Here is a 25,210-nt window from a genome sequence, read left to right as displayed (position 1 = left end):
TTTCTCTTATAGAAATTGTCATCTCAGTGAATTAGTTTAAGCCAAAATGAAAGATTATTCAGGTATATCTTTGCGTGCTCCGCAGTCTCTCAACACCTCATGTGGTCTTGGCACTGTGATGTGGTTCAGCTTTCGTCCGTTCTCTACCCTAATTTGGGTGGGGTGAGGGGTGGATCTGCCTTTTATTTTTCCCATACCCAAAGTAAGGTCAGATATTGGAGCCCTCGTTTCTCTTCCAGCTCAAGTATCCTCATATTCTTACAGAACGTGCACACTTATGTATATGACATTAGCGTGAATTGCATTAGTTTACATGGCAGAAATGGCTACTGCTGCTGTCCCCGGGGACGTAGTATACGCGTCTGTTTGGATGCACATCTCTGCATCTCTACTGACATCCAGTGCTCGCTGGTGGCAAGGCCAGAAAAGGAATTGTGGCTGCTGGCGAAAGGGATACCATGTAGAGAGTTATTTGAGTTCAAGTTCATACTGAAATTGAGCTCAGCACAACTTGTGGAGGGTTTGGATAAAATCTGTTATCATTGAAGTTCAGTGAACTTCCTTATACTACAACTCACCCTTTGAATGTCTTCTCATGTTATATTTAGATATTGGGATCTAAGCCTTCTGTTTGGGAATCGCCTCTGAGGATCATAAAATAAGTGATATCAAGTTCCAAGTGTGTTGTATATTTTGTTTACATAAAAAATAATGAACATGGCTTGTGTGGAATCAGACTACATTTGAAGTCTGACCTGGTTTTTCATTTACATATGTACTAATTGATGTGAGATGTCACCTTCAGAAGGTTTTCCCAATGTTGTGTCATAAAAATGTTGGCAGCTAATCTTTCTTTAATGGGTCTGATATTCGATGTAGGGGGTAGATAGGAGGTGAGTCATGGTATCTAATATCTTTGAACAAAGAATTTCCAACACAGTGTGATTTAGAGTTTAATGTAAATTTTTTATTATACACACAAATAAGAAACAGGTAAATCCAAAATTTTAATCACTTTCCTGTTGATAGTTATGCTGTGCAAATGCATAATTAATACATAATTATATTTGTTTTTCTCACTATAGGAAATGTTAATTAACCCAAGTCACATGTAGTTTCTTGTAGCTAGTTAATGATGGTATCGTATTTACTAAAGTTGTCAAAATATTAGTAAAATTGGTTTCTCTAGTGTTAAGGAAGTATTATGGGTTTTCTTATGTATTAGAATGTCATAAAAATAACCCCTTATTTAATAGCTTCATTTGCTATTTCTACACTTCTTATTGGAAAGGTAGTTTTTAATCCTCTGTCTTAATGAACATTAAAAAAATTCAGTCCAATCTATTACCATTTCAATTAGTATAAATCCCTTAGGTCTTTGCTAATAATGAAAAGTTAGTAGTTACTCCTCTTTGTGTGTCCCACTTACTTAAATCTTTATAGTGATTATCACAATAGGTCAGCATTTGGTTAGGGGACTAGGGTTGTATATACATCTCAATAAGTATAATTTTTGGTCAGAAGATCTTACCAAATTTATCATTCTTCAGTTGATTGCATAAGTTGACTCTAACATTGTGATCAATAATGTATTTAAAGAATTACAGTAGGTATTATTATATTGTTACCCATTTTGCCAACACTATACAATTTATGAATTCTGTATAGTTATGCATGTCGCATGATAATTGGATGCAGTTTGTTTTGCTCCACAGCTACATGTTAATTTAGTTTTCTACATTTTAAAATAGCTTTTAATACTGGAAAAGTAAATGAAAATTACTTTTGTAGTCTTCTGTTGTTTCAAGGGCCATTGTTACTCAGCTGCTTCTTAGTCAGTATTAATATTTTTACATAATGTTTTCCTTTTAGGAGTTCCAAACACTAATAGATTGAAATATTACCTCAGCTTGTTTACACTGGAGTCTCTTCACTTGGGTCACCACCGTCCTGCCCTTTTTTCCTGTTTTCATGGGGAGAAAGTGCTGCAGAATTGCGGCACTTCAGCATACTCATCAAGGAACTTCTGAAGGACTTGCAAAGGAAAAAGTAGATGAATGGGTCGAGGCATGCGTTTAAGGACGTTAACCAGAGCATGCTCTCCTTCACATAGAACAGAGTGTTCTTAGCAGAGCAGTTAAAGACGTCCCGGGTCTGGCTGAGGGTGTAGGGGATTCGGGCAAAATGGAAGGGAACAAAACAGATAAAAAAGACAGCAATGATAATGAAAACTTTGATGTTCACCTTTTTCTTGGGGACCTTGCCAGCACCCCTTGTTCTTACATAGGACCTGTATAGTTCTTTCGTAATGAGTGTGTAACATACGATGACAATTAAAAAATTAATCCAGAAAATGACTTGACATATATAATTGACTATTTCATGCCATACCAGACCAAACTCTGATTTGAGGAAAGAACATTTCTCCACATTCTTGTCCTTCGGCCTCTTGTTGGTTAGGATCATGTTAGGCAAAGAGAGTAAGAACATGAATGCCCAGATGACAACAGAGAGAATCTTAGCCCCCAAGAGGTTGTTGGGGCTGGAGGTTTTAAATGGCCTGGTGGTCTTCTGGTAGCGATCGATAGTTATCAGTCCTAGGAATGAAATACTGATATACATTGTGAAATAGAATATGACGGAGGTCACTTGGCACACAAAAGTTCTCAGTGGTCCTGTTCCCAGTTTGGCATCACTGAGGATTTTGAATGGAAAAGTCAGAATCATGAGAAGATCAGATATGACTGTGTTCTTAAGAAAAATGATAAAGTTAGATTTACTGCGGATTTGAAAGAAAATCCTCATTGCCAAGCTATTTGTGATGAGTCCAATAAAAAACAGGACGGTATAGAGGAGCGGGAAGAGGACCTGGGTGATGTTGTAGTCCCTGGTGCACAGGCTGCCATTCCCGGCCGCAGAGGTGAGGTTGTCCATGGCTGCGTTGCTTCCTCGATACCTGGAGGGGGCGGAGGGGATGCTTATTTTGGGTGCCTGATAGTTGATTTTGCCCTTAATCTCTATGTGTAACTTTTCTGGACAGCCTTCTTTAAAAACAGATTTTCGATCCTCTTTCGCAACTAGTAAGAATGTAGAAAACTGAATCTCATAATAGTTCATCATGGCAAATATTCTATTTCTTGCAAAGCACAGTGGTCTGAATTACGTGAAGGTGTAGATAATTTGTATTTCTTATTTGTTGAATATTTGTCTCAGAACATTTTTTATCTTAGGCAAAAACATAGGCATATTTATATATGAAAACCAGAAGAGCAGTGTTAGCTCCGCTCTGTTCTTCTGCAGCTTTATTTCCGTGCCCTTTAACCCCTTCGTTTCTATTCGGTCACCTTTTCTACACCATCCTTACTCCTGGGCTTCATTTACTCTGGTCGTACCATCAAAGTGGTCTGAGGAGAAATGACTGGTAATTGCTAATTAGAATTAAATAAGTAAAATGCTGAATCAGAAAGAAAATTTTCTATAGTTGAAGGATATTTCTGCCTCTATATTGCTGTCATCCATTCAAAAATCATCCCCACAGGGACTCATTCTTGAGCTCCAAATATATAACAGTAGCTAAAATAAAATGTCAAAGCCACGCTCACATCTGGTTCCATAGGTTATTATACCCCAGCAGGCAGCTATAAAGAAAACTAACACTTCACTTGAATACATTATCTGGCATCTAAATTTTGAAATTTAAAGTGAAATTTGTAATATTTGTATTTCATCAAAGACAATGGATTTGATTCTTTACAAAATATTATTCCTAAATATAAGTTAATGTTAAAGTACAAAATCTAAATTTTAAAAAAAGCCTCCACATAGAATATTTAAATATGGCAAATAAAGGTAGAACTAAATACCCCAAATGTCAATGGAAATATTTTTTTCCATCCTTTAATTCCTGAAAGTAAAACAATGAAGATTCATGTTGTGATTATGGCTTCAATTTTCAACACCACCTCACCTCTCACCTATTTAACCTAAAACAGACAAACCCAAGACAGTATTTAATTGATACAAGGTCACTGATTTTAACCTTCCTTGCTACTGCTATTTGCTTTAAGTTGTATATTCTTTGATAGTTTTGGAAATTCTACTTTGGGAATACTCATTTTGCATAGACTATAACTTATTTAACAAGTGTTCTTGATACTAAGACTTTCAGCTCTCTCTCTATTTAAGTCTCATTTCACACACGATATAAAATTAGTAAGACTATTTGTATTTTATTTCAGTGCTCTGTAAAATTTTTAAATGAAGCTAATGGTTATCTTGAACACCATTATTGCAGATTATGTTTTAATTTTTATTCCAAATAAGTGCTTGAATTGATAATTTTATTAAAGGTTTCCAATTTTAAGAAAACTTAAAAAAATTTCCATAGACGACATAGTGTAAATACATATATTTATCAAATACTTGTAGATATAAAGTTACCTGGTTACTTTGTTGATTGAAGAATTTGAATATATCCAGTAAGTGGTAGTCAATTCAACCCGCAGAGTGGCATCTGATATTTTCCTTTGTAATGTCTTAGCTTAGTTGTTAAAACTCTTTATGACAGAGAATTTGCAGAGTTCTCACCAGTCAAGTCTTGAGGGTTCTAGAGAGAAACAAAGCGAGAGAGTGGAAGAGAGAACTTCACAATCAGAAATTACCTTAAGTGCCGTGGACTCAAAGCTATGTAGACACTAGATTTCCGTTTGGCCACTTTATGACTTCTGCTTTTATTTCCTTGGGAAATGTGGGGCAGGGTGGGTGAAAAGTCATCTTTTAAAAAGCAATTTAAAATCTCGTGGCTTTTTACTGAAACCGGCCGTATAGTTGATGCTGTATGAGCTCTTTTGGTTATTTTCCATGCAAAATATAAACCCCAGCCTTCTGAAGTCTGCTTCCTGGCGAAGGTTCAAGCTTGCTTTCTCTGATGGCTGTTTACCTGAAAACACACTGTGCCCAGCATGGGCTGATGTATTACGCTGTGACAAGTAATTGCATTAACTCGAAATCTGGGCTTGTTAGGGATGTTAAATCTCTTGCTCTTTGTCTTTTTTCCCTGATTAATAATGTCATTATTTTAAATCTGTGTTTGATCAACTTTTCATAGGCGAAACAGTTTCCTCCCATTATAAGTTATAAGGTTCCAAAATTACATTAGAAAGAAAAACAGTTGTATCCATTGCCTGGCTTATTATATAAAGTGTCTTTCATGCTTTTCTTTAACAGAATTTACATAGAAACAATTTTTTTTTTCTTTTAACCAAGCTTTTTGTTTTAGGGAAATATATCATTAAATTCATGGATCCCTTTATCACTATTGCCTTGGTATAAATATTATTGTGGGCATGTGTGTACACAAATGTGCACACACAAATATTTCTAACTGTAACCTCCTCTGTTACCAGAGGACCATTGGGGTAGATGCCTTTGCTATGAAGATATGGTTTGGTTATTTCTTTCTTCTGAGTTTTGTGTGGGTCTGTCTCTGCATTTTTTATCTTCAACAGTGGTTCTCAAAGTGCAGAACAGCAGCCAGATTTCACCTGGGAAGTCATGAGACATGCAGGCTCTTGGGCACCAAACCAAGCCCCAGTGGGTCAGGGACTCTGGGTACTCCCCTCATCTGTATTTCAATGAGCCTTTCATGTGATACTCAGGCACACTGAAGTTTGAGGACCACTGATTTTTATTTTTTTTAATCCTCACCTGAGGATATGTTTTTCCATTGCTTTTGGGGGAGGGGGGCATAGAGAGACACATTGTTTGCCTCCCGCACACACCCCAACCCAGTGCCAGGGATCAAGCCTACAATCCAGGTAATGCGCCCTTGGAATCAAACCCAGGACCCTTCAGTCCACAAGCCGACGCTCTAGCCAGCAAGCCAAACCGGCTAGGGCAGAGGACCACTGATTTAAACTGACCAAGTTTTGTTGGCATTAAGAATTTGAAATCAAGCTATGTATTTGAGTCATTTTAGTGAGAAATTTCAGTTACTTAATGATCCTGATCCTGTTAGCTAGAGGTGTCAGTTTGATATTAAACTCTTGGAAAAGTAGGTGTTAAGTTATTTTTATTCTAAAATTTACTACAGTAAACCGTAACATTTGTTGATTTGGGGAGACAAAATTATACTGTGACAGAACTTTTAGGCTGTGTAAACTTAAGAATAATAATAGCCAATGTTTGATCTCTTATATTGTCATGAATTAACTCATTTTGTGATCTCACCTACTCTCTGAAGTAGCTATTCATATAGTTTTTGTTTCTGGATGAGAAGCTGAGGAGCAGAGCAGTGGATTCATTAGAGGCCCAGTTGCAACCCATGCTGTCTGGTCCCAGTGCCTGCATGTGTAACTGGTAGGCAGTTACCACTAAATCTTCCCCATCTCGCTGTCTCCTTGACCCCTACCCTGCCCCCACCCCACACTGAGGCGGAGGAGTGAGGGGTGAATGTCATGAAGGGAATGGCTGCTCTTCTTTCAGGGAAGTGGGAGTCACACTAGTCTTTACAGCAAATTGCGAACTCTAAAGGATGTTTATGAATTATTTCTAAGGCCTAGAGATGAAACAAGACTTGTGGGGGGAAATCATAACTATTTTCAACAAATTAATGTGTTATATTTCAGGAACCGTAGTTCTGGATGCTTAAATCATATACTTTATTGAGAATTGACACTTCCAAATTCCTAGAGGACTATGAGTAGGGACTTGAAGGGTAAAGGAGAGGCTCCAGCTCTGGATCTAAATTAACTTTTTCTTTCCTCTGGTTTTAACTCATAACCACCCCGTCTGTGAAACTTCTCTGATACTATTTTCCCATTGGAAGATGATTGCCATTTACCCTATACAAGTCACATTAAAGGAGTTACCTATTTTCTTGATTTAAAGAACAATTTACTCCAACTTAGATGTAGTTGCTAATGAGAAGCATTAGCTCGTTTCTTGTTACTGTAACACGGCCTCCCTGCCTGTACCGGGACAGCCCAAGGCTTATTACCGATGCAGCGCTTGTTTGAAGTTCTTTTATTCTAAACGGAACAGTGTGGCATATTGAAGAATTCAGCTACAAAAGTAATGTTTGAAAGCCTCTTTTAAGAGTGATTTATTTTAATGAATGAACTAACAAAATTTTTATGTAAATTTATTGTTTTTAAAAAAGTGGCTTTTACTACTTTTTTGGAGATGTTGTATACTGGGTTTGCATTTGAGTATTTAAACATACAAACTAAAGAATGTTGGGGAAGTTTGAAATGCTTTATTTTATCATATCAGGACACGTGCATCTACTTCATCAGTTTATTTTTCTTTAGTGTTTGGAAGAAAAGGAAGCACTCCGAGTGGGACTCTTACTTTCCTTTAAGACACATTAACTTATTAATTTTAAAATGACCCACAGTTAGTGGGTCATTTGTAGAAATAATCAGAAAAAAGCATAAGGGGAGCACATTGCTCTGATAGGCTAACGACCGTTACCACATCTTTGTGAACACACATGTGTTTGGGCAACGTTTCTAATCACTTCTTTTAAAGAAATGAAGATGACTCAGAACAGACTTCAATTTAATTCTCTTCAGTTCTTCCTTCTGAGGACATTTGGGTTGAGAGACACATTTTAGTTTCTGTAGTGTAACAGGCCTTCCAGGGTTTTTGGACATGCATCCTCCTAGTTTCCTATCAGTTAAGTCTTTGTGATGTATTATCTGGAGAAGAAAGTAATCGATCTGGAGATTTTCAGAACTCAGTGCCCCGGGGAGGTGAGCTGTCCCCCAAGGACAGCGTGAGCTGGCCTGAAAGTGGTGGCCAGACTTCTGTGGATTGCCCAGTGATTTTTTTTCTCCTGCCGAACAAATGTGTCCTGCAGGGATTAAGTAATAGAATAATTCTTCGATACTGATTTCCAGTCATTAATTTTATTTATAACTATGCAACTTGAGGGCGTTTTAATTCCCAGCTGAAAGAGTAGAAATCATTGGTACCTTTGGGAGTATTTGGCCTATTTTTTAGGTTACCTTAATTCTAATGTGATACAGATTGCTTTTTGAAGACAGTACTTTTTCTACCTGTACAGGAAATTGACATAAACCAATCTCATAGTTTTCATCTCACAGCACACATAAACTAATTGCTAAAGTTCTGTGCACACCAGAAAATACATTTTTTTGCCTAGCTGACAAATAAATGGGTCTAATTTTGATTCATTCACACCAGACAGCTGCTGTGTTGGCTGTTGTCATTTTTTTATTTGACAATCTAAGGGAAAAGAGGTCAGTGTCCCTAACTCAATAGTCAGGCAGTGCGTGTTTTAGAAATTCTTGAAAATCGTTGTCGTAGGCTAATGAAAAAGAGTCGCTGTTAGCAGTCCTTGTCTTTCTGTTTGAAGACTAGTGGCAGCTACCAGGACTCTCCCAGCAATATCAACTCTCAGAAGCAAGCACAGTCTTTACCCCATGCAGCGTGACCCATGGTCTTTCTCCAGCTGAGTGCACGCCGCGCTTGCTTGTTAATTCTAGTGCCCCACTCTCAGCTCCTGAGGTGCTTCTAGCCCAGCTCCCTGGGCTTATCAGGGCCAGGGAACTGATGATACAGGCTTCTTCATGTGACTCACTTCCTCATCTCCATTCCCGCGTTTTTATCAACTTTCTTTTTGCCCTGTGGTGAAGTAGAAAGGTGTGCCTGTCTTTCTTTCCAAGTTAGGCCAACAAGAGACTGTTGTTTTCTATCTTTTTTATCAGTTATCTGCCCTACAGTCTGCATTTTCTTCCTGGAGACTGGAACATAGGTTTGGAATAAGAGGTTGCCATTGATTATCCTAATACAAGGCTCCCTTTCCTCTCAAGCTGCTGTTCTTTAAGCCCAGCTACTGTCAATGAGGGTTACTTCCTTCACCTTCATTCATTTCACCACCTGCTTTTACTTCAACTCCCTGTTTCCTGCCCTTTGCCCTACTGCTGTAGAGAAACTTCTCTTTTGAGGTTCACATGTGTTTTTTTAAACAAGTCAGAGAGGCCACATCCAGCGTGACTTCTCCACTGCATCGGATACTGTTGTGACTCCCAGTGTTGAACGTCCCCTCCCTGACTGACCTCCCTGACCCTGGCTCTCTGGTGCTCTGATGAATTATGGAGCGTGCACATAATTCGATGCTCATTTGTCCTCCACACTGTGTCAGCTCTCTTTGTCCCCCCCCCCCAGAGAATTTGGGGGTTTTGCGCTCCTCCCAGTGACACCTTGCTCTTATCCCTAAGCTGTCACCTCTGTATTAGTCTCCATGTCAAACCACTCACTAAATATTTATAAAACATTTCTATCTGCCCCACAAATTCCTCTCACCTAGAGGTGAATTCATGAGCTCCCTGCCCTCATTGCCTACTCTTTTCCTTCTAACATCCTTGGTCTAGTAAGTCCGTGTTGAAATCCAGTGAGACGAACATTCACTCAGATACATGATCCCTTCCTTACTTCCGTCAGCTGCCTCTTGATTTTGCTTCTAATTTTTTATTCCCACCATTAGGATCCAGTTTACACCCTACAAACTTTTTTGCCCTTTGCCTGTCATTTCTTCTCTTTCATTTTGTCAGCACTTATCAGGTTAAGTTTCCTGCAAAACTAGTTTTGTTTTTATCTTTTAGTCATGTGTTCTCTCATTAGTCCATTTATTTGTTCATTATATTGTATATTCAACTAATGTTAAGTGCCTAATCAGTGCCTTTTAAGATAAATGTGGCCCTGGCTGGGTGGCTCAGTTGGTTGGAGTGTCATCCCATACACCAAAAAGGTTGTGGGTTTGATCCCCAGTCCGGGCATGTATGGGAGGCAACCAATTGATGTTTCTCTCTCACATTAATGTCCCTCTCTCCCCCTCTCTCTCCAATAAAAACACATCCTTGGGTGACCCAGTGATCCCACTTCTAGGAATATCCTAAGAAGCCCAAAACACCAATCAGAAAGAACTTATGCACCCCTATGTTCATAGCAGCGCAATTTATAATAGCTAAGATCTGGAAACAGCCCAAGTGCCCATCAGTAGATGAGTGGATAAAAAGCTGTGGCACATTTACACCATGGAGTACTATACAGCTGTAAAAAAGAAGGGTCTCGTACCCTATGAGACAACATGGATGGAACTGGAGAATATTATGCTAAGCAAAGTAAGCCAGTCAGAGAAAGACAAATACCACATGATCTCACTTATATGTGGAATCTAATGAACAGAATAAACTGAGGAACAGAATAGATCCAGAGACATAGAAGCATGGAGCAGTAGGAGGAATTTCAGAGGGCAGGTGGGGATGGGGAATGGGTGGGGAGAGATTAATCAAAGAACTTATATGCTTATATGCATAACCTATGGACACAGACATTGGTATGGGGAAGGCCTGGGGGTAGGGTGGATTCAGGGTGGAGGCAGTCAGTGGCAGAAAAAAGGGGACATTGTAACACTTTCAACAATAAAGATTTTAAAAAATGGATTATAAATGTGAATACAATAGACCTGGGATCCTGCCTCCCAAAATGGACAGTGTAGCGGGAAAGACAGACGTAAGCAAATACCTGGAAAATAAGTGAATAATCCTGTGACAAAGGCTCCAGAGGATCTCTCCCCATCCTACTCCTCCTGTGGTGAGGGGCTTTCACTAGTGTGAGATGAGGGAGTGAGGGACCTGAAGCTATAATTGGTCATAGCATTTCCGCCAGTGAAGTTGAGGCTGTTGAGAGTATTTTAGGTGGCGGGAGGAGCAACAGCAAAGGAAGGATGTGCCCGGTGTCTTTGGAAATGTTGAGTGATGTGGTACAGTGTGAATAGGGTGTGTGTGAGAGAAGTAGAAGTGTAGGAATATGAATGGACGGCAGTGGCTGCTGTCTCCTATGCTACTCAGTATTTTACATTTTTCATCTCAGTTTTTCTCACCAAAAAACACAAGGCAGGTGGTGTTACCCCGTTTTCAGAGGAAGAGTCTGAGGCTCAGAAGGACTCACTCCGGACCATGGAGTGGACCAGAGTGCAGTCACAGCTCTCTGACCCTGAGCTTGGGCTGGTGCTGCTCATGCAGACCCAGGCTCCGTGTGTTTGTGAGGAGTGTGAGGAGTGCCTGTCTTCCAGGGCACCAGCCCTCAGCAGCCCGGCTTAGGCTTCTAACTCCCTCTGCAAATGCTACTTTGTTCTTGTTAATCCTGACCTGAGGATATTTTTTCCATTGCTTTCAGAGAGAGTGGAAGGGAGGGAGGCGGGGGGAGAGAAACATAGATGTGAGAGAGACACATCAACTGGTTGCCTCCCACAGGCACCCGACTGGGGTTGGGGAGCGAACCCACAACACAGGTATGTGCCCTTGACCCAAAATTGAACCCTTAGGTGTGCAGTCTGATGCTCCAACCACTGAGCCACACTGGCCAGGGCTGCAAATGCTGCTTTTATGGCACTGAATCTGTTTTCCTTGAGGACAAGGAACTGTCATCCTTGCATTTTCTCAGAGTTCCTGGCGCCTTGTCTTGCTATAAGGAGATACTCTATAAACAGCTGAGAATAACTTCGCTAACATCCTTCCGTCATGCCTCCCACAGAAGTGTACATTAGAATCATTTGACGACAGGTGCCTTAACTGGAAACAATCCCAGGGAACAGGACTAGCACTGCCTGGGTTTTCTCAGTGCCCTCCTTGTTCCCACCAGACAAAAAGCAATATATAGGCAATGCCCTCTGACAACAACAAAAATTGGAAATTAACAAGAAGCTCAGGTCATTCAGATGTGCAGCCAGGTATAGGAATCACTGCCTATGTTGACTTTATCCTGTGGTTAGGTCTGTCTTTGGAAAATGTGGGGGAGATTTGGATATTTAGTATATTAAATAACATTTCTAGAAAAGATTCACTCCTAGCCTTTTCTTCCCTTTTTAAGGAGGCAAAATTGAACACCTAAAACAATAATTATTGGGAGATGGGGTGGCAAGATAGAGTGGCAGGGTATACAAAAGTAGATTACTGATAGAATATAGTAAAAAAGGGAACCAGTGCAAGGAGAAGTGGTGCCTTGAACTCAAGTGTGTGAGAGAGAGAAAGGAGACAGAGGAAAGTGACAGAGACAGCAGGCTCTTGTTTCAAGACTGCAGAAGCTAATGCTTTTTTGCGCAGTGTGCCCAGCATGCAAATTAAGTGCTGCGCTTCTCTGTCTCCAGAATTTTGCTCTTTTTTGCAGCCACTGCTGATTAGGACCACAATGCACTTTGTGTTTCCTGGGAGGTGTTCTTTTCTCAGGCTGACTCCCTAGAATTAGATGCTGTTAGGAAGGGTAAACACCTGGCAGGCGAAACTTGTAGAAATGATATGAAAAGAAGATGGTCTGAAGGATAGAGCTGGAAATTATCCCAAGAAGATGGAAGAGTATAAGATACGAGAGAGAAATTTAGATGGAAAAATTCTAAACCATATGTGAGAGAGAACACATCCTGGACTGTTAACTTTGGCTGAGGATGTGTTTAGCAGTATGTGCATGTTGTTTTGCTGTGGCCAAATGATTTCCCTTCCCATGCGGAAAACTAGTGCTCGATTCACTATGTCTGTGGGCACCGTTGGGGAGCTGATCCAGAAGAGAAGTGGGTGTCAGACAGAACCTGTTTGCACTTCCCTATTTACCTCCCATCGAATGAAACCCACATGCTATATTCTTTTGTTTGGAAATAAATATGCACGTATCTTAGACAGTCATGTTGGAAGTAAGTGGAACATTTTTGTAAAAGTACTTGAGGATCCTAGAAAGATCTTTTTTTCTAAATATAAAATATTTAATGATGCTGTATAGAGAAAACCAAACTTACTAAGACATAAACATTTTCCTTAAGGGAAATGTACGACTCCATAGTATGTAAATATGATGTGAAATTAACACCATGCTAAATTTTAAACAATGAAAAGTTTTTCAATGGTCAAAACTTACTCTGTAGGGTACGCCCACGTCAACTGCTTCTGTTAAGACTTCAGGTCAGTTGACACTTTTTTTAACTTTAGCAAGTCCCAACTGGAAAAACAAGGGTGTTGCCAGTGGAGCTTGAGGTACACTGAGAGGTGGGCGGCGCCGCCCGGTGAGCTGCATGGAGATGCTGTGGTTAGTGCACTTCCTGCACACGAGTGCAGCCCTGGGCCCGCAGTCCTGGCTTCAGAGTGCACTTTCTGTTTTTCAGGATGAATCTTCAAGTCATGAATGTAACCAGCGCACAATCCTTCTCTACGGCGTGGGCAGAGAGCGTGATGAAGCGAGGCATCAGCTGAGGAAGATTACCAAAGATATTTTGAAAATCCTAAATAAGAAGAGCACCACAGAGACAGGGGGTAAAGAGCCTGAATGCACTTGTTCCCATTGTGCTGTCTTATGTCCTTCCCCTTATCTCGGTCTTTATCAAGTTTGTACATGGCACCCTCCCCAGTGTTTCCTCTCCTGAATGACTGTCACATTGAAATATGAATAAGCACATTGAAATTTTAAGGCCTTGGTTCCATTTATAGTAATCCTGTATTAAAATAGCACATAGCACATTCTATGGATAGATGTAGGTAGTTCTATTTTCTACTCTTGTTTTATACTTCCCAAGTTTTCTGCATAGTGAAACATGAAGTATTGAAGAATGAACTGGAAACCCTTATTCTGGGAGAGAGTCCCCTGTTCTTTGCCATCCTTTTTCAAGCTTGTAGTTTGCTCTGGGTACTCATATTTACACGATAGTTGAAAATCATGACAATGTAGTTGCTGCTCTTTTCTTACATTTTTCAGAAGCATAATTGCAGTAGGTAATGGTGGCTCCCCATATCACCAAACCATTTCAAGTGAAGAAGAAAATTAGATCCTTGCTCTAAATGCCTTCCTGACGTGGAATGTTCTTTCCCCTGGCCTCTTACATCACTTTTACAGTGAAGCTGTGCCTTCCTGTTATGTCACCACATTGCATAATGGAAATTTTGTAATTATCCACTTCACATTTACCTAATTACTCCTTTCAGAGTCTGTTTATTTTATTAGGCAGTCATGTGATTTAAAGTATGATATCATTACATATACTCTACCACCACCAGTGGTGTTTTTCTCTATTACTGAAATAATGCAAAGGGGGAAAAAGTGCCAATTTTCCCTGTGCAGACAGCACACTTCCTACACATGATATAAACCACCTCTAGAAGCCCTACTTTGATGTTCAGTACAAAATAAACACTCCTCTGCGAACCTCTCCACAGGGGTCCCGGGAGACTAAGCAGATGAATGACTAGAGCTTGTCCACACTCTATCTTCCCAACAGGAAAGTACAGACACAACTAATGCACATAGCTCTCTTTCCTCTCCATCAGTAGAGGGGCACAGGCAGAAACGAGGCACAAGGGCTCTCTTCCCTCTGACTGTGATGTGGCGGGTGTGTAAGTCACAGGCTCGTCCTGAGAACACACAATGGAAGAGCTACTTTCACGTGATGTGCATCATGTTCCCTGACTTCCTCCTGCTGCTGGTTAAGGACGGACCTTGCACTACACCAACGGCCTGAGGGGACAGCCAAGAGTGTGGAAGGGAAATGAAACCCTGTTGATGTTGGCCTGTCATTACTGAGGTGGAACAGAACAAAGCTGCTCTAAGAAAAGCTGTTGATCTGTTCCTGGCTCTTTTCTCTCAGAGAAAGAGGAAATGGGTTGCATTTGGAAGGAGGAATTTAAAAGCCCTGCAAGTAGGGAGCAGAGACTACTGAAACTGCTTTTTGTATGCTTGAGAATGAGATGGGCACTCTCTCACTTAAAAGGTTCAGTAACATTTAAAAAAATCTAAATTCATTTTAGAGAGTCTTTTGAGATGCTGTGGAATTTTTGGTTTTTGGAAAATTGATAGGGGCGGGAAGAGGAAGGAAGCAATGTGGTGTCTTTTTCTGTTGAGTCTACTTCCTTCCTTGAGAGTTTTTTATGCCAGACTATAGTCTGTGCTATCTTTGTATCAGTCTCTTAAGTAGGCAAGTCTTGCTCGTGAACTCACAGGGACAGTCGTTGTTCCATGCTGCTTTTCCAGATACCAGTAATGGAAACACCACTCTGAAGAGGCATCTTCAAAGGAGACCTTGTCTTTCCTTCATTTTAGATAAAATTCCTCAACCAGAAATATTTTAATTAGATCTTCTGATAGTCTACATTTAAGTCACTGCTTAAAACCTAGTGTGCTCACCAGAATCTAGGTAACTATCCTTCAGGTTGATGGAAATTTGCCCCCTTCTGTCAGCAAAGATGAGGGGTAAGGCAGGAAAACTGAGCTTGTATAAGCATGTATTTGATTTCTGGTTACACTAAAAATATGATTAAGAGTGTTCTCACATCAGCCAGGCCTTTCCTAGCAGTATTTATAATCTAAAACTTATATGACAGTTCCAGTTGAAGATGCTCAAACCTCATTTTACATTTACATGACTAGTCATCTTTGGTGTTCAGTGGTGCATCTTTTGAAAATATTAATGGAAGTTTACCAAACTAGAAGCCCAAAACTTCTAGGATTTAAAGACTTCAAAAAACGGACAACCAAAATTAAGCAACTAAAGAACAATAACATCTATGATGAAAGCTAATTAACATAAGACAGATGAGAAAAATCTATGAGTTATGACTATTGTTATTCATGTGAATATTATTAAAATAATGTATTCCATTGAGAACCACCACTAATTTTTTGTATATATTTTGAAAATGAATATGAATTGCCAATAATCAATTGCATCTTTTTTATATGAGATTTTAAGGAGTTAGCTACAGCTTATTAGCATGAACAAACAAAAAAGATGCATTTGTGAGTTCTCATGATGGATCTACTCCCTCATCTCTGTTGTTATTGTTTGTGCTTTTGCTTTGGTGCAGGGAGGGTTAAATAATTCCGTTAACTTCAGTTTTAAAGCACATTGTACCCAAGACTGTTGATGTGCACTTTCAGCCTTGGATCAGCAGTGCTAGTAAATGCAAAATTCAAAACGTGGATATTTTCAACGTTCTCATGACATGTGAGCAGCTATATGGGAGGCCAAAACCCACATTTAATTTGTAACTTTTGAGAATATACATCAAAAAATAAGTAGGTTTAATGAACTTACTAGTTCTCATTCTTTGTATTACCGTTGGTATTATTTGACAGTAGTGGCGCAGCCTCGTACCTGGTGTTACTCAGCACCTTTTAATTCTGAGTTTCTCTGGTGCTGGGGTGTGTGTGCGCCTTAGGCAAGGAGGACAAAGCAGCCTGGGTTTCATCTGGTGGGGGCTTAAGCTGTACTTGCTTATTGTTGAAAGGGAAATATCCTGTCTTCTAATGTTATTTTTTAACCTCATTACGTTTGTCATTAACAAAATCTTTTTGGGTTCAGTGAAGTCTTTGTTGTATCTTTAATAGAGGTGTGTAATTACCTTTGTTCTCTGGATTAAATTTCCAGATAAAATGTGAGTGATTAGGCCAAAAGCAACAACAAACAAGCAAACAAACGGTCCCTCTTAGGCACCTCAGTATGGTGATTGCCAGAGGGAGCGGGTGGGGTGTAGAGGAGGGTCGGAGCTGGAGCAGGAGTGGGGGGGGGGGGTGGTAGTGCTCTCGTCACCATAGCCTTTTACTAGTTAGAATCATTGTGCTGGAAATGATCTGAAACATCGTGGAATCCAACCTTTCCTTTATGTTTGTTTTAGATTTATCTTTATAAATACACACATTACAAAGTATTTAAAAACTGGATCTAAGTATTTTTGGATGTTATCCTTCAAACTCTTAAGAACAAGGGTACCTCTGTAATAGCAATATTTATAAAACATTTCTATTATAATTTTTTCAAACTTCTTCATACTAAAATAAGTGTTGAACTTTCCCATTAATGTGGAGAGATTTCATTCTTTTCTACCCCTAAAAAAGTTAGGAATCATGTAAATTTCCTTTTTTACATATTAAACTGTTTGGGAAAATTTCATAGTAAGTCTCCTAAGAGAAGATGCCAGTGAAGCTTCCTATTAAATCAGAATGTGCCTGGGTGTTTTTCCCCCTTTGTTGTTGAGATCACTCTATTTTAAAAGTCAGTTAGTTAGAAATGTTCATGGAGGTGCTTCTTATGTAGCCAAAATCTCAAAAGAGCTCACTGTAATGGATCAGTAATGGCAGTGTAGTCAAACACTGGAATACAGTACAAAAGTGGGAAGTATTGATTTTTTGGGGAAATTAAAATTGCAGCAATATGGATTAATCTCAGAAACCCAGTGTTGAGTGAAAGATGCCAGGTATTAGATGTATATATTGTATGGTTGTATTTATATAAAGTTCCGAGGTGGGCAGTATCAGTCTAAGCTGTTAGAAGTTGGGATCTTGTCCCCTGGGGAGGGAGAAGTGACTGGAGGGGGGCCTGATGAAGTTTCTGGGGTTCTGATATGTCATTTTGTGATTTGAGTTTCATTACGTGAGTGTATTTATTTTGTAGAAATTCATAGAGTTTGTGTACTTCTTGTATGTATGTTATATTTCAGTAAAACAGTATCATTGAAAAGTCAAGAGCTTCTGTTGAACAGAAAATAATGTATTATTGTGTGTTTTTTAGTTGGAGATGAAGGGCAAAAAGCCAGGAAGAGCAGACAGGAAACATTTCCAACACTGGAGACTGTGTTCACAAAGCTTCAACTCCTTTCCTATTTTGATCAGCATCAAGTCACATCTCAGGTAGCCATTTACAGTCGCTTATTATTCATCTGGAGTATTCATATTTTCCTAGAAATCTCTCATGTGATAATATGTTTCATGCCATAGTTTTAAAACTTTTTTTAATATATCTTTATTGATTTCAGAAAGGGAGGGAGAGGGAGAGAGAGATAGAAACATCAATGATGAGAGAGTCACTGATCGAGCCCGCAACCCGGGCATGTGCCCTGACCGGGAATCGAACCGCGATTGCCTGGATCCCAGGTCGATGCTCAACTGCTGAGCCACGCCCGGCCGGGCCCTAGTTGGTTTTATAAATATGCTTTTAAAACATTTGGAAGCATCTCAAACTATTGAGTAGTTCAGTTTTAAGTGTCAGGTTTTCTTCCTCAGAAGAATTAATTTTCATTATGAAAATATTTTTGCCTTATGGTAATAATCAACATTATATAACGTCTTCCTAATGCAATCTTACGTTTTTAGAGTGTGGTCCTACATTGCTATTAATAAGGGAGAAGACTGTTGATGACAAAAACCAACTCTGTTTAATTTTACAAACCCATTGATATTCAAATAGATATTATCTGGAAATTGATTAATACTTATAGTTGTCTACCTTTAGGACAGTTAGGTCTAGATCTTAATGACAACTTGGCTTATTTCTTCAAATTATAGTTGTAGTAAGGAAGTCAATTTGCACATGATTTTGGTTTCTGTAGAAATATATTTTAACTTCTAAGTAGAATCACATATAAATTCAAATTTCTTAATAAAAAATTAAAATAACTTAAGAAATAAATTATTTGGATGTTGGTCTTCTCATTGTTTTCCTGTTTGTTTGCACAGATCTCTAGCAATGTGCTGGAGCAGATCACAAGCTTTGCGTCCGGGACCTCCTATCACCTGCCTTTGGCTCACCACATTCAGCTCACCTTCGACCTCATGGAGCCAGCGCTGAACATCAATGGACTGATTGACTTCGCAATACAGGTGTCAAAGAGACCCCGCTCCTCTCATTTTTAAGACAGCAAACCTACCAGGCATCGTACAGTTTAAAATGAGCCACCTGGTGCATTTTCGAATTATTGAGATGTTCTGAATCAACAGTATTCAGCTAGCATTTTAAGTGCAACTGTATTTAGAGCTTTCGGTTAAATAATTGTAATACCAAGCTAAAATATATAATGGTCATTTAAAAATGTGAGTGTTCTGAGGGTATTTTTCTGTCTTTCATTACTTTGCTTAGGGAAAGGTGGAAGTTTATTTGCTGTTTATAATAAAGTATAGTTTAGATTAAGAGGGGAAAAAAAAACACCGTAAAATTTTATTTGCCCTGCTATATTTCTTACATATATACTTGAGTGTATTTATTATCTTATGTTGTTAATAAATAGAAATGAAAGTTGGTTTCTATTGCTTATTCTGTTGGAGGTGTTAGCTTTGTTAATAAAATGAAAATAATGATTAATCATTTCTGTTTTATTAAAAAGAAGGGAAAAGGGAGAAAAAACGTGAGAGGTGTGGTGTTCTTCTCTGAAATTATTCAACCTATAACTTTGGGCCACCATAGAGTTTTGGTAACTATTTTAGTATTGGATGCTTTCTGATTGAATGTACCATGATTCTAGGTGAAAGAAAAGCTCCATGATTTGGTAAAGGATTAAAAATGGAAACCATATGCTTTCTGAGACTAGTTGTATATGTACATGGCCCTGGGCAGGATAAGGGGTGAGGTCAAGTATTACTAGAGTGACTCAATACAAGCATGGTTTTTAAAATTAAATGTTCTCCCATTTGCTTTGGCAGCTACTTTTTCATTCAGTCTTTTCTCTCGTTGTAGCTACTAAATGAACTGAGTGTTGTGGAAGCTGAGCTGCTCCTGAAGTCCTCCAGCCTGGCAGGAAGCTATACCACGGGCCTCTGTGTGTGCATCGTGGCTGTTCTCAGGCGCTACCACAGCTGTCTGATCCTGAATCCCGATCAAACAGCCCAGGTGTTTGAAGGGTTGGTATATAAAATATCACTATTGTGTTTCACATCCTATAATATAATATAGTGTAATTAGTGACGAAAACATTTCTTTTTTAAAAAGTGTGATTCCTTCTTCCCTTTCTCTTTTCCGTCCTGCCTTACTTCCCTCCCCCTAGTTTCTACGAATACAAGCCAGTCATTTATAGCACTGTGTCATCTGTGCTACCCAGCATTGTGGGTATTTATGAATGGCACATGTGTGACAATGTTTTTGTTCATGTAATTTCATGTAATTCGGAGAACCCAACTCTGAATATGCTTTACGTGCATTGTCATCTTAGAGATTTACTTCTTTAACTTCATTTTTAAAATAAACTAAACCTATCTTTTGGTAAGACAATCTAGAACAGTGACTTTCTTGGTTCTTAGTCTTTTTTGGCTTGTGTGAGTCGTAGGCTTAGGTTTTGTGTAGTACTAGTGGTGGGATAAGTAATGACCTTCCATCATCCCCATTAGAGGCTGAGGTTACAGGGACCATGGAAAAATAATCAAGTCCCCAAAACGCAGTACTGAGCCCCTTTTTGTCCACTGAAGACTCCTTTCCGAGACTTTGTATAAACAAAGACAACCTGTTTTTCTTTTTCTTTTAGTTTCTTCCTGGGCACAAAAGAAACATGGGATTCTTCGGTTCCATATTACTCTTTTTTGTAATCTAGTGCATGTAATCAACTTACACTCTGTTCCAGAGTGACATCCATTTACCAGCAGTTCTTTCAGGGGAAAGGAAATGCTGTCACATTAATAGGGCACATAGATTATTAAGTGAACTCTGAAATATCCCAGATAGTTTCAAATGTGAGAAAATTAACATGTTGGAATTCAGGAAATAGAGGACTGTTTAGTATAACCCTCAATTACCCTGTGAAGTTGAATAATTAATACCTCAGGCGTGAAACGGAACCTCAGGCTTGTTAAGGGAAGTGCTTGGTGAAGTGATGTACCCAATATTACAAAGCTCAGTTTCCCAGATTGCTGAAAGTCTTTCCAATAGGAGCTCATTCATGCTGTTTAATTTATAGCATACTTTTTAAACTGCATGAAACCTGTTAGTTGGTCAGTAAATGAATCTAATAGGATTTGACAAGTATTTTTTTGTTGTTTATTTTGAAATCCATTGCAATATTATTTATTTTGACATTTTAAATTTGTCCTATAAAATGTTCATAAAATCATATTTAATATTAACTTTATTATATTTTACTTTATCATACATAGTGAGGGCATGTATTTTACCCAAAACTATTATTTTGTTTTTCTGTACTTGAATGAAAGTACTGGATCTCAGTGTAAAATGTTTTTCTTACCTGTAGCAAGTCAAGAAAAAAAAAATTTGAGGAAACATTGACTGCTCTACTCTCAATAAATGTTTATTTACAAAAGAATTCTTTGTTTTTTAGGTTATGTCTGGAAATTTTTTGTTAACAACTGATTGAATCTATTTTTCATAATTGTGTGACTCTTTTGCTATGATTGACAGCTTTTATCAGCTGCCTAGTGGCCTCATCCGCTGATGCCATTTCATAGGGTTTTGGGATGCTATATTGCCATTTCCTCACACACTTTCCTGAGTTCCACCTCTGGGATTTGTGATTCCTTCTTGGCCTTCACATCCTAGGCTCCCTCTGGCTTCACCCTGTCCCTTGAATAGTGGAGTGAACTGTGGCCTGGGAGTATGGAGACCTAAGCTCTTCTCTTGGATCTGCTGTGAGCTAGCTCTTTGCCTGTGAGCAGGTTACTTTGCCTTTCTGAGCCTTAGAACCCTCTTTGTAAAATGAGGAAGATTAACCAGTCATTTCTAAAGCCCATCTGAACTTTAATAATCTGAGTCCTCTCTAACACTGTCATAGGCTGGACCTATAACAGAATACAAGGTGGTAGTGGAATCAGACTCACAAATAGGCACGTGGACTACTTCTGTTTACTTCTGGGCTGTATGAGCTTTTGTTTTGTACGAACTGTGGCCAAAGAAGCCATAGTTAGGATTTGAGGGACTGGCACAGATTGCAGTGGTATTTTAGAGCTGAAAGACTTACAGAGAACATCACTAAGGGGATGGGGTGGGGTGGAGAGGTTAGTTCTTATATAAGATAAACTAAAACAAATTTGTTTCTAGTTTGTTGCCTCAAGTTGTGAATTCACCAGGTTCATGTGAGAACCAGTTCATGGTTTTAAAAATGGATCCCCCAGATTTACTGATTAAGAATTACTCCTTAACAAAGAAGTAGATTTGGGGATCTTTGAACATTCACTGAATTTCAAGCGAATTTTTTACTGAAGAGAGTCTCTACTTTAAATCTCCTTCTATGTTCTAGTCCCAGGAGCTTAATTGATGGATTCATCCATATATACTTTCTGTGTGGAGGAATTCCTATTGTTTCTTGTTGTTAATGGCATTTTTGAGGTTTTCTTTAAAACAAAATCTAGTGTTTCAATATCATAATAAACTGATATTTTTCTCAATTATTTACTATTGTTATAATGATTAGTATCAACAATCTGATAGTTTTTTTCCACACCAGTAATAAATGGATATAGCCTCATGCTGAAAGATTCAGACAGTGGCGATGATGTGAGCCACACATGCATCGCCCTCCCGCCCCTCTCTCCTCAGGCTGTGCGGGGTGGTAAAGCACGTGGTGAACCCCTCAGAGTGCTCTTCTCCCGAGAGATGCATCTTAGCCTACCTCTACGACCTCTACGTGTCATGCAGCCACCTCAGAAGTAAATTTGGAGACCTCTTCAGGTGGGTAAAAGGAAATCAAAAGAATAGGAGCAGGATTATGCCTGTATTTGTTAGTGACTCAACCAATGTTGCCATTCTTTTTAATAATGAAAGTTAATCATAATTATATCTGCCAGAATTCATAGTGAGTTACCTTTCATTGTAGCTATAGCCTCTTATTACAAATGCATGTTTAACTGTGATTGCAATTCTGAGATAGGCTTGAGAGAAAATACTCTATATTTTGCACTTGCTGTTACCTCACTGGGAACATTGTTTCCCCCTGTTCTGCACATGTCCTTTCTCACTTTATTCCCTTCTCTGTTTCCTTGGCCATCCCCTTTCAAACAGCATACCCGACTCCCTTTCATTCTCTGCATCTACCCCCACAGGTACACAGATTCTGGAAAATACATACTTATTTAATGTTATTTTGAGGAAACTTAGACTGTTAATTGTAGGAGACAGTGATAGCTGGAAAAATAAATTTAGAATCTAGAAGGAGGTAGGGAAAGCATGATCAGGTACAGCTTTCTTTGCGCCCTTGTATCTGGCACCCAGTTTGTTTGTTTGAATCCTGTGAGCTCTACCTTCAGGGTATGGTACCTAGAATCTGACCACTCTCCATTGCTCTCTCATGACCACCATGGTCATCTCCAGGTTAGACCATTGCAGAGTTCTTTCCTCCGGTTTCCCCGCTGGCCTGAGCATATTATTAACATATCTACTAAAGTCAGCCTTTTAAAACAAGAATAATAAAGTTTTCCAATGGCTTCTCACCTATTCAGAATAAAAATCTCCAAAGTCCTTGCCTAGCCTTTAGGATCTGCTGGATTGGACTTTCTCTTCTGCCTCGTTCCCCTCCCCCATTCTACCTACATGCTCCTGCCTGGCCTTCAGACGCTCTGAGCACCCAGCTTCGGGCGTTTGCACTTGCTGTTCCCTTTCCTGTGTTCTCCCCAGTTACTGGCATGCTCACGTCCACAGTTCCCTCGCAGCCGTCCCTCCTGAACACCCCGTTTTAAATAGCATCTCCTTCCCGGCTCTGCCATTCTTTGAACCTGAGCACTAACCCAGAACACCGAATATCTTTCATCATCTTTCTGCTTCCTAGAATGTAAGCTTCACGAAAGCAGAAACTTCCTGTTTTCTTTGCTGCTGAACCCCAGTACCCCGAAGAGTGTCTGGCTCCTAGGAGGCACTCAGAAATATCTGCCGGTTAAAAGATATGTATAGAAATATCATGAGGCTTCTAATGATATCAACAGGGAAAATGTGAAAGTATGTCTTCATGAGATGAGTTAGATTTTAAAACAATCCTTAAAGGACGTTCGAGTGAGTCCTAGGAAACATCTTTCCACAGAAATGACGTAAGAGTAGTTAACACCCTGTATTCTGCTGTTTTCACAGGGTGCTTTCAGTTTCAGTTTACAGATTTTGAGAGCTTTCTCATACATGACTCACAGCCCCATTTTTTTGGTTGGTTTGTTTTTTACTATATCTTTATTGATTTCAGAGAGAGGAAGGGAGGGAGAGAGAGATAGAAACATCAATGATGAGAGTCATTGATCGGCTGCCTCCTGTATGTCCCCCACTGGGGATCGAGCCTGCAACCCGGGCATGTGCCCTGACTGGGAATCGAACCATGATCTCCTGGATCCTAGGTCGATGCTCAACCACTGAGCCACGACTGGCCGGGCTCACAGTCCCGTTTCTAATAGTGTACTTCCCAAGAAAGCCCAGGCACCTCTCTGACCCCTTATGCTCCTGCAGGGCAGTGCAGTGTGTTACGTGAGCTCATTCCAATCATGGACCCTGGGCATGTGGAGATTTAGGAAACCAACCGAGAACTGAGGGGCTGCTCGGGATCCGCACAGTGGCACATCACAGGTGTGACACTGGCTGAAGGTCCCTCGATTAAAGAAGCGAAAGAGAAACGCAGTTGTCTGGAGACACCTGGAAATTGACATGATTTGCAGTCTGGGATTAAGAAACATGGTCAAACAAAAGCTAGATAAGCAGAGATTTCAGTTAGTATCCTCATAAACCAGTTTTAATAATCAAATCTGAAACACCATCTATAAAGTTGTGTGAGAGGAGTATTTGGGCTGCGCATAAACCATTCACACCTCCCACTGATAGAGCTGCTGCTTGTACCAAGCATGGCGTTGGGTATTTTTATTCAAGGTCTTTACTCCTCCCAGCAACCCCAGGAAATAGAAATGATTTTTCCTATCAACAAATGATTGTTCCTCATCCTAAGTTAGTAAATGATGAAACTTAGATTTGAACATAAGTCATTTTGGCCTCCAGGTGTGTGTTGCTTTCATTACTCTATCAGGTTTTTTGATACATGCAATTTCAGAAGGAAAATACCTGAGTTATTTTCTTAATTCCATATATGCCTGCCACAGAGAGTGTTAAGAATTTGAGAATGACCTAGGTAGACAGCTGACTTTTTATTAAAACAGACTTTTTATTAAAGCTCACCTGGAAAGAGTCTCATAAATGAAGCAGGAGTCCTAGAAATGAGGGGTGAGGAGACTACTGTGGGCCGTAGAGTTCAGAAAAAGTATGCCATCTTCGCTGGAGGTCGGAGAGAACCAACTCGGAGAAGTCTCTGTACTGACAGAAAAGGAGGGGCTGAATCTTTTGAAAATGAAGAAAGAAAAGCAGAATAGTTTTGGTTTCTAAAGACAGGAACGAAGAGCTTGTTAGAATTAAGTGGGAAGCTGACTGAAATAGAGGTAACATGTCCCTTTGCTGTAGTCGTTCCCTCCACCACTCAGT

At 39.5% G+C, this 25,210-nt stretch overlaps 2 protein-coding genes across 2 annotated transcripts in view; one reads left to right on the top strand and one right to left on the bottom strand.

Moving 5' to 3' along the window:
- The window catches only part of MED12L (mediator complex subunit 12L), a 322,191-nt gene that overhangs the window by 229,997 nt on the left and 66,984 nt on the right, over positions 1-25,210 (top strand). Inside the window, exons 16-20 of the mRNA XM_081137804.1 lie at positions 13,178-13,325; positions 17,570-17,688; positions 18,514-18,657; positions 19,508-19,671; positions 22,310-22,441. Of these exons, the coding sequence (XP_080993930.1) occupies positions 13,178-13,325; positions 17,570-17,688; positions 18,514-18,657; positions 19,508-19,671; positions 22,310-22,441 (707 nt within the window). The remainder of the gene's footprint in view (positions 1-13,177; positions 13,326-17,569; positions 17,689-18,513; positions 18,658-19,507; positions 19,672-22,309; positions 22,442-25,210) is intronic.
- P2RY12 (purinergic receptor P2Y12) lies at positions 948-25,040 on the bottom strand. Its single transcript, XM_081137797.1, has 4 exons — positions 24,911-25,040; positions 12,934-13,261; positions 4,441-4,606; positions 948-2,956 (listed from the first exon to the last, which is right to left on the bottom strand). Exon 4 carries the CDS (start codon positions 2,932-2,934, stop codon positions 1,915-1,917), a length of 1,020 nt encoding a protein of 339 aa, XP_080993923.1. The 5' UTR covers positions 2,935-2,956; positions 4,441-4,606; positions 12,934-13,261; positions 24,911-25,040; the 3' UTR covers positions 948-1,914.

Source organism: Miniopterus schreibersii, assembly GCF_964146895.1.
Source record: "Miniopterus schreibersii genome assembly, chromosome: 5".
Classification (NCBI taxonomy): domain Eukaryota; kingdom Metazoa; phylum Chordata; class Mammalia; order Chiroptera; family Miniopteridae; genus Miniopterus; species Miniopterus schreibersii.
Note: the sequence above shows the minus strand (reverse complement) of the source record. Positions and strands in the feature narration are given on the sequence as shown.

What these genes read in the sequence shown, in the direction of transcription:
- P2RY12 (XM_081137797.1), bottom strand. Translation starts at nt 2,934, where the DNA reads ATGGACAACCTCACCTCTGCGGCCGGGAATGGCAGCCTGTGCACCAGG.